At 32.1% G+C, this 10,418-nt stretch overlaps 1 protein-coding gene across 1 annotated transcript in view; it reads left to right on the top strand.

The window, feature by feature from the left end:
• Positions 1-3,701, top strand: part of LOC21391297 (auxilin-related protein 2) — a 7,982-nt gene extending 4,281 nt beyond the window's left edge. The window contains exons 3-9 of the mRNA XM_024163410.1: positions 9-579; positions 659-789; positions 885-975; positions 1,158-1,223; positions 1,815-1,904; positions 2,399-2,575; positions 3,110-3,701. Of these exons, the coding sequence (XP_024019178.1) occupies positions 9-579; positions 659-789; positions 885-975; positions 1,158-1,223; positions 1,815-1,904; positions 2,399-2,575; positions 3,110-3,148 (1,165 nt within the window). The 3' untranslated portion in view covers positions 3,149-3,701. The remainder of the gene's footprint in view (positions 1-8; positions 580-658; positions 790-884; positions 976-1,157; positions 1,224-1,814; positions 1,905-2,398; positions 2,576-3,109) is intronic.
• Positions 3,702-10,418: the final 6,717 nt, after the last annotated feature.

The raw sequence follows: 10,418 nt of genomic DNA, 5'->3' as shown, positions 1-10,418 counted from the left end.
GAAAGAGCGAGGGAAATTGAGAGGGAACGAGAGGAGAAAGAGAGAGAGCAAAGGAGACTTGAGAGGGAAAGGGGAAAGGCCAGACAAGCTGTGGAAAGAGCTACTAGGGAAGCACGTGAGAGAGCAGCGGCTGAAGCTCGTCATAGAGCTGACAGGGTTAAAGCCGAAAGGGCTGCTGTGGATAAGGTAACCGCTGAAGCTCGAGAACGTGCTGAAAGGGCTGCAGTTCAGAGAGCTCAAGCTGAAGCTCGTGAAAGAGCAGCAGCAGAGGCGAAGGAAAGAGCAGAAAAGGCAGCTGCAGAAGCCAGAGAAAGAGCAAATGCAGAAGCTAAAGAAAGGGAAGCACGGGAGAGGGCTGCGGCAACTAGAGCTGAAGCTGAATCACGAGCTAGAGCAGCAGAACGAGCCGCTGTAGAAAGGGCTGCTGCTGAGGCACGTGAAAGAGCTGCCGCAGAAGCTCGAGAAAGGGCTGCTGCCAATGCGAGGAGAAACCAACAAAGGAATGACAATGATCTTGACTCCTTTTTCAACATGAGCAACCGACCCAGTAGTGCTCCGAGACCCAGGGGGAACTCATCGGTGAGGGCCTGACATTGCAAAATGATTCAAGTAACTAGCATTTGAATTGTGAGCTTTAACTCATTGCTGTATATTTCAGGATCCTTTCTTTGATCCACCATTTCAGAGCAGGAAAGAGCCTGAAGTGGCAAGGACGTCCGGTGGAACTCACATAAAGAAGGCATCGTCAACGACAAATATTGTTGACGACCTTACATCAATATTTAATTGTACTTCCTTCCTTAAATTCCCTAAATTCGAGTTTCTATGAATAACAAAACATTTTTTTTATTGATCCTCTGCATGTTGTTTCATCTGATGAACTTTGTCCCGGAAGAGTTCCAGTTTGTTGAAGGAGAAAGTGAAGACAGACGAAGAGCGAGACTTGAACGCCAAAAGAGGACTAAAGAGCGAGCGGTATGCATTTTCTGTCAACGAATCAATACTATTTTTTTTATTCGGTTCGATTTCAAAAACAGAAGTGTATGTTTCCACTTGATTTTCCATAAATTTATGCACAATGCATACCAACACAATTTATTTACTAAGACAAACTATCATTGTAGTGGTCTGAAGTTTTGTTTACCTTATCTTTTCAGGAAAAAGCATTGGAAGAAAAGAACCTGCGGGACCTTCAAATCCAGAGGGATCAAGCAGAGAGACATGTAAAATATATGCAATTTTCTATTTTATTTTCTTATGCCTTTTCTTTTCCCCTGTCTGTCATGAGTCTGAGTGGATTATAGAGGTTGCTTGACTTTATTTAGTGTTGAGTTTATTTAAAGGAGCTATCTTAACTGGAAATTAGACCTGACTAATCGCCTGTTTTATGCCAGCTTCTACAAATTGTTTTTAAAATCTGTAAACTGAAAATGAGGAATTAGAATTATATTTTGATGTTCAGAAAATAAGCTGTAATTCAAGAAACGCTGGAATGCTGTTTTGAAAAGAGTCATGTTTTTCAGATGAGAAAAAGAAATCTATTGAGAGGTGGTGAAACAAGTGTCTTTTAGTTGCTTTTGAATAGAGAATTCGGTTAATTAGTTATAATAATGGTACGAGCCTCTTTTACTACAAAATGACTTTTTCAACTTATGTAGGTAAAAAAATATTATACTTTCTATTTGTTATCTTTCATTATTTTTCGAATCAGTACATTGTACGTCCTTCATTTAAGCTTTGCGATTGTCCCTATTGCCGTTATTACAGTCCATGGAGTTTTATTCACAAATTTATCTTTCGTATGCTTGTTTCAGAGATTTGCTGAAACACTAGATGTTGAGATCAAACGTTGGGCTGCAGGGAAAGATGGGAATCTGCGTGCTTTATTATCGACCTTGCAATATGTATGTCATTCATACTATATTTTATTCACTCTTTCACTAGGACTCTAGAAGGTTTTGTTTTCAGATATTCATTTGACATCTAATGCTCTGGAATTTTCCAGTGGTAGGATAGGGCCTCTTCTTTTGTCTTTCTATGATCCTAAGTTAAACTTTATGACAAGTTGCTAGGTCTTCTTTTTTTTTAAAAAATTTTTATTTTATTTTATTTAATCATCAAGAAGCAGAAGATTTTTATGTTATTCAGGATAAACTCAGGTAATGGATTGTTATGTGGTTACATGATTATAGTCTTTTAGACTTCATGTTGTATTAGTTATTGAGGTATTTGATTCCTTTGATGTAGTCTTTCTTTGCTTTCTTTGGTGTCGGCAGACATCCTGTCTTTCTATTTTGAAGTCAGCAGTTTGATAGTTTGTTTATGGCATTTTTATTATCAAATGATCTGAACATATTTATCCCCATTGAGATTGACTGGACTATTGAATGATGATCAGGTGCTTTGGCCTGAATGCGGATGGCAGCCAGTTTCTTTGACTGATATGATTACCGGTGCCTCGGTTAAGAAAGCATATAGGAAAGCGACTTTGTGCATTCACCCTGATAAGGTGCAGCAAAAGGGTGCCAATCTTCAACAGAAATATATTGCCGAGAAAGTTTTTGACCTTCTTAAGGTATGCAATCAGTTACCATTGATTCCAAGGCAATTTAACATACTTTATAAATTGCTGCGTCTTGAAGATATGCTCTAAATTTACTTTTCCTAACTCTATCAAGAGATCATTCTTCAAATCACGCTGTATCCTCTCGGACCTCTCCCCAACTTTTTGCTGTTTTTTTTTTCTTTTTTTTCTTTTTTTTTCTTTTTTCTTTTTTGGTTGGTACTGCCTGGTGTTGATAGTTTAGTAGTAGGATTCATTTTTTTTATTATTTGTTGGGTAAATTGGCAATATTTATATCATCTGCTCATCTTTAGCATGATACAAAACTAAATATTGAATATGCTTTAACGTTTAAAATGGTGCAAGTTTGGAATATTCAGTCAGCCGAATTGCATTTTCAGCCGGTGTTTCTTCTACTTGGGAGTAGAATTTCCATAATTAAAAATTTTACAGCATGTCCGATTAATCAAGTTTTTAGGGTTATATATACTCGTGTTCTCATCTGCTAAACGTTACACTTACTGAATAGAGTTTTATTTTAATCAGGAAGCTTGGAACAAGTTCAATTCAGAGGAGCTTTTTTGAATTTTCACGAAGGTTTTTCCGCTTCAAGTTTCTTGATTTGACAATGGCAAGATTATTTGTTGCGAGGGAAAAGGAAATTCCATCTACGTCCTAGAAGAGACTCCCCGTGGCAGTGGAAGAATTTTTGGTTGAAGTTGGAACACATCGATAAAATTACCTCATTCCGTTAGCCAACCGGGACCCGTCGATGGTATTTTCGTATGTTTCCTCTCTCTATATTGTTTTCAACAGAATTTCGTCCCTGATCAAAATTTTCACACCATCATATTTCGTGATTCGCGTGGGTGAGAGAAGGGCAGGTTTGGATATCTGTCTTTCTGTTGTTTTTGATTTTGGGCTGTGATATAGCATATTGAATTTAAATCTCATTATTTGTATTGATATGATTACATTAATATGTGCAGTGTATGAATGAGCTATGAATCGAATTTGATACTTAAGCCTTGAATTGATTTGAAGATAGATTAAGGGATAAGAAAAGCCAGTGCAAATGAAGCAGCAATACATTCTTAACTTTTTCTTTGTTAAAGGCGTCGTTTGGCATTGTTTATATCCTAATGGTTTGCAACAGAATAAAAAATAACCAAAAAAACAAAAAAAAAGAAAACACATGGTTTTCAATTTTTCATGGTTAATTTTCTTCTGCTATCAGTTGTTTGGATATGTTTGGTAAGATTTTTGGAATGTGAACTTTTGGCTGAGCTTATAATCAGATCTTTTGATATGTTTGCGTGAAGTCCTGGCGTCCTTTGAAGAGCTTGCACAAATGTTCATTTCACATCCATCCTTTTATTAATCTCATAAAAGGAAAAAAAAAAGAACAAAGTTTTCTGAAAATTCCATGATGAAATGTACCTTGTTCATGTACTCTACGAACAGGGTACAATACGTAATTTGACAGTTAAAAGTTATATCTTATTAGTAAAGTACTTTCATGTCCTAATCGTATTATAATTCTTCGAAATAAAAGCACAGAATTCCGTCCATATCTAATTACAAAAGCTATCGGATAGTAAGTTGGAAGAAAAGGCTTTACTTGTTTGTTCTACTATGTAAAGCCGGAAGGAAAAGCCCTATGCCATATTAATGCTCTGCTAAATATAGTATTTGATTTAGCATGGTAGGGCAGTAATACCTAAACATCTAAGTAGGCGTTTGATATGCAGTAATCTTAAGCATGAGAATGAGAATTAGTAAAATTATCATGTTTGGTACAGAAATTCTAATTTTTAGATTATCAGGAAAGTGAATATTATGGGATTCATTTTTCCTCAATTTGAGGTAATTTGAATACCATAAATAGGGTGATATTCATATGCTCAGGAATCTAACTAAACATGGGAATCTCACATGAAGCCAAAAGCCACCATCATCACAGCTAGACCACCACAAAAATCATCACGGCCACCAACGACTAGCCTCGCCCCGTGCCAGCTGCCATCACTCAGCCTAGCCATCACTCAGCCTAACCACCGTCGGCCTTTGTCACGAAACCAGCACCTCGCTAGCCTCCTTCACATGAAAACCAACACCTTGTTGGCCTCAGTCATGAAACCAACACCTCGCCGGCCTCCTTCGCAAAACCCAGCATCTCACCGGTCTTTGTCGGGAGAAACACAACACCTCACCGGCCTCTATCGCGAGAAACCCAACACCTCACTGGCCTCCGTCGCGAGAAATGCCTTATCGTCGCACAACGCTCCCTCCGTCTTAGGGCTCCCCTTCGTCGCTCGCCATCGTCCACCCATCCCCAAATCGAGAGAGAAAGAGAGATATAGATCGAGATTTAGGATATATGAGAGAGAGTCAGATCGCGAGAGAGGAGAGAGAAAGATCCTTAGGGACATTTTTTTAAATCTTCATTTATAAATCTTTTTCTTTGAATTTTCATTAATTTTAAAATTATTAAGAGAATTCATTTTTAAAAAAAATTTATTTTTTCTTATACATTTTTTAAAAAAAATCTAAAAGTGTGAAAATTATATTCTCCCAATTTTTTTTTTAAACACAACATTCTTATGCACAACCAAACATTGTAATACACTATTTCTGAGAATTTGAGACAAGATTCATGTATGTATTATTCCTGAAAATCATATTACTCTCCATCACTTTTTCAAATATATGATTTTAACTTATTACTGCGTACCAAACACCCCATAAATATTAAAATGTTTACTTTAAAAACTGTCTACAATATGGAAATATGGTCCTTGTTATAAAGATTGCAACCATGATCATATTCGCCATAGTAATCAATGAAATCAAACAACAAAAGCTCTAAATCAACAAATAGGAGCATAAAAATTGTAACGTTTTGATAATGAAAGAAGATTAAAAACTTGAAAAGGTAAACAATGTTTGTGTACAATATTCAAATGTCATCATTGCCATAAGGATGCAACTTTATGCTAATGATCAACATATCATAATATACAAAAGAGCATGACGGCACCATAAACAATTAATTTCAAAAAATAGACAAAATTATATAGTATTGTGAAAAAGTAAACAGTTTTAAAAACGGGATCACTTTTTATTTATTCGTTAAGAATGATCATGATGTACTCATGGCTTATTAGATGTAGAAGGCACTCTGGTCTGATTCTCATCTAACTTGATAAAGAGTGAGTGACAACATAGGAGTAAAATGAACATGTGCAAAAGGAATTATTTTCATTGGAGTAAAGTGAGAACAAATACATGTTAGATGTTAGATTGGATGTGCAAATAGTTGTAAAAAGATTAAAATATTTAACAACCCTTTGTAAAATAAAAAAGAAACATAAAAAATAAAATAAAATTAGAAAAGAGCAAAACACATGTGAAAAAATTAAACTGTAAAAAATATTCATTGTTGTTAAAAAAGAAAAGCAAAAAAGTTTTTGGGAGGGGGGCTGTAAGAGGGGAGGTGGCCTGGAAAGTGCTTTGCAGGAGAGCACTGTAGAAAAAAATATGTGTAAAGATAAATAATAAGAATCACCTTGAAAATAATTAAATAGAAACACATTTGAAGAAAATTATTTTAACTATTTATAAAAAAAAAAACACATGCGAAAGAAATTACTTTTATAGGATTAAACCGAGGAAAAATAGATTTTAAAAAAACATAAGTAAAAAACTAAACTAAGAAAATAACACTTGGTTCTTTTATGTATTGTTAGATGTTAGATGTGTAGATAAATATCAAAATTATAGCAACTTAAAATAAAAATAAATAGAACTTTCATTATGAATTTCGACCAAAATAAAAAGGTTTCATAATAATAAAAAAAAACTTAACATATTACTAATGGAATCCAAAAGTAATAACCAATGCATAAGCAAAAAAAAGTTTAAAAACATAAAAATAAAAACTTAAATTATCTTTTCTTATCTATTTCTAATAGTTTCAAAAGATGATGAAGAGGCACTAAACATGCATTCTTATGTGTATATATAATAAAGGAGAAGGTTAGTTATTGTCCTTTTTTTCTTGGTACAAGAAACTATAATGGTAATTTCTTTTTTCTAATTAAAAAAAATGCAATTACCACTTTTTTAAATAAAAAAGTAATTTTAAGAGATTATTTATATATATATATATTTAGATAAAAAAAATAATACATTAATATTGCTCCTCAACTAAATGATATTGTGTCAACTTGTCTCCGGGAGGTTCTCTCTCTTGTTGTGTACGATATTCATTGTTGTTAAAAAAGAAAAGCAAAAAAGTTTTTGGGAGGGGGGCTGTAAGAGGGGAGGTGGCCTGGAAAGTGCTTTGCAGGAGAGCACTGTAGAAAAAAATATGTGTAAAGATAAATAATAAGAATCACCTTGAAAATAATTAAATAGAAACACATTTGAAGAAAATTATTTTAACTATTTATAAAAAAAAAAACACATGCGAAAGAAATTACTTTTATAGGATTAAACCGAGGAAAAATAGATTTTAAAAAAACATAAGTAAAAAACTAAACTAAGAAAATAACACTTGGTTCTTTTATGTATTGTTAGATGTTAGATGTGTAGATAAATATCAAAATTATAGCAACTTAAAATAAAAATAAATAGAACTTTCATTATGAATTTCGACCAAAATAAAAAGGTTTCATAATAATAAAAAAAAACTTAACATATTACTAATGGAATCCAAAAGTAATAACCAATGCATAAGCAAAAAAAAGTTTAAAAACATAAAAATAAAAACTTAAATTATCTTTTCTTATCTATTTCTAATAGTTTCAAAAGATGATGAAGAGGCACTAAACATGCATTCTTATGTGTATATATAATAAAGGAGAAGGTTAGTTATTGTCCTTTTTTTCTTGGTACAAGAAACTATAATGGTAATTTCTTTTTTCTAATTAAAAAAAATGCAATTACCACTTTTTTAAATAAAAAAGTAATTTTAAGAGATTATTTATATATATATATATTTAGATAAAAAAAATAATACATTAATATTGCTCCTCAACTAAATGATATTGTGTCAACTTGTCTCCGGGAGGTTCTCTCTCTTGTTGTGTACGATAAAAAAAAAAAAAATGAATCACTTGCATTAAAATATGGGACAAGGCTAAATTCAAGACAACAAACAGCTGCAGTTCCTTATGACTAATGCTGCAAGGGATAGTAAAAACACGGTAGTCTTTTTAACCACAATGATTTCAAAAGGGACTGTCATCAAAAGCAATTTTTTAAAAATAGTAGGGTGACAATATAGCGACAGTTACATTAAAGAACTATCATCATATATATTTTGGAATTTAACTTCTCCCATGAGAGTCGCTCACCCACGAAATCACGATTTTTATTTTGTTGGGTTTGCAGAGACAGAGACAGGCAGACAAATATTCTGGTTTGAAGATAAATATTGCAATCTTTTTTTTTTTCATTTTTTTTTTCATAAGAAAGTCAAGGGAATGTAAGATATATTGGGTGCGTTTAGAACTCGTTTTAAAATAATTTTATTTTTTGTATGAAAATAGAAATGAAAATGTTTTTAATTTCAAACAGAAATTATTTTTAAAAATGCGTTTGGTAGTTTTATCAAGAGATTATTTTCAGTATAAAAAAATCCATTAATGTCTTTATCTCTCTCTGTGCTCGAGAGATGAGAAAACGGAAACAAAAAATGAAAAACGACTAAACCAAAAAATCACCAAAAAATCGTTTTTATTTCTATTTTTTATTTTTAATTGTACCAAACGTCATTTTTATCACGTTTTTTTTTTTTTCTCAAAAAATATGAAAAATAAAAATAAAACCAACTCCAAATATTGGCGATTGTGGTTTCAAAAATTGTGTTGATTACTGATTATGGACAGGAAAGTGTGTTTGGTCATGTTTTCATTGATAATTTGAACAGCTCAAGGTTGTGGTCTCATAGAAATATGTGTGTTGAATAAATGTCTGTCCCTTTAGTTCTCTTTGGTTGTAATATGATGTGACGTTTCTCCCTTTGGTTGTAATATTCCATAGTTCCGCCTACAGGCCAGAAGAAGTTGTTATTCACGCAATTAACTTTCTTTGTTCTGTTTTGTTTAGTGGCCGAAATAATAATTATACATACAGATCATGCATTCCTCAAGAACATGACTTTTTATTTTTATTTATTTTATTTTGTTTTGCCCCGCCAAAGTGTTGTTTCATTCCCTTTTTCAGTCACTAGTTGATAAGGCAACCAAAGAATAAATATGAGCATCTTGTTGGACCAATTTCAAAGCATTTTCAAAATTATTTTCAGAAAGTTTGCACGTTCTGTTGCATCATTCCGTGTTTATGTTTATGATTTTTATTTTTTTTCGTGTTACTTGTTGATTTCCAAAACGATTTCGGATGTGAGAATAAGTGTCTAATGGATTTTTGTGATTTTTCATTTAATTTTAAAAACAAAATTCTCTTCATTCTTTATCTACTATGGCCTACCACACCACAGGGATATCTCCCCGTGGTTGGCGCAAATATCAGGCAGGAGGAGATAAAATTTCTCATTTTATCTAGTTTCTAATTTTAGTTCAAATTCAAATATAAATAAAGTTAAACTTTAATTTCTCTTTTGAATTTGATTGGAAAACTTGTCAAATAAGTAAGCCGGATATCTAAGAGAGTAAGCAACTGAATCTTAGTGGGATTCTCCCTGTGCCGCAAGCTTTAATAAAATTAATAATTAATTAAGCTTTATTAATTAATTCTATTAATTCTAAGAATTACTCCACTAAAAACTTAAAATTGCACTCTCGAAATTACAAACATAATTTACTTCTAAAAACTTGAAGTGTCCATTTGATATAATCATTATATATAAATCGATTCTCCATAAATAATTCATAATTAGAGTTAGAAGAAATCTGTTAATTTATCTAATTACATATTTATCTTTGAGTACCATTGATTCTCTAATGGATAGTAATTCATAAAACAAAAATTCATGAATCAAAGCTCCTACTAATCCAAATATCGAATCAACCCTTAAGGAAATTATTTATCTACTTCTTTATCGAGAAAGAATGGATTCCATCTCGTATATTAATATTTCTGACTACCCACTTCATTATGTCTCCATGATATAAGGAATATGATTTAACAATCTCAAAATTCATACCAAGTAAGTTAAAAGACATAAATCCATAAAGAGAAATTTGCTAATAACTCAGGATTAAGATCGTTCTATATATGACTATCGGTAGACTCAATTCGAATTTCTATACTCAACGGAAATGATCAGAAATTCAAATCGTTTATGTGTCCCAATTAAAGATTCCGAAACGTTAATTAAATTCATTACGAACACATTTCGATTATTATCCTTAAATATTATCCTCTCGTATATAACTCTTATATACAATATTTAAGGTTGCATAAATAATTGTGAAATTTTTAATGATATTTATAAAGTATTTAATAATACATGCACATACATAATGAAATTATTTATCAAATAAATAATAATATTTTTTATTTATATCTCAAACTTTTAGACTAACTATTTGTTTTAGCAGCGGAATGTTTGGCAGTCTCTCTTGTGGAATGTAACTCCTCTTCTGTCGTTAAATAAGCTACTAATCCAGCGACTCTAGCTGTTGAAGAGCCTCTTTTAGCAGACATCAGATTGCTACTTAATTGTAAGTATCGAGATGGCTTCTGTTTAATTTCATTCTAAATTTCATTTAAAAAAAAAAAAAAAACTATTTGGTTGCCCAAAATGTAATCATTACAATTGAATTGATTGTAACGCGTTGCTTTTTTTTTTTTTTTTTTGGTTTAATTTTTTTGGGAAATAAATTAA

The sequence above is a fragment of the Morus notabilis genome, unplaced genomic scaffold (assembly GCF_000414095.1).
Source record: "Morus notabilis unplaced genomic scaffold, ASM41409v2 Scaffold387, whole genome shotgun sequence".
Lineage (NCBI taxonomy): Eukaryota > Viridiplantae > Streptophyta > Magnoliopsida > Rosales > Moraceae > Morus > Morus notabilis.
This window is presented reverse-complemented; position numbering and strand designations above follow the sequence as displayed.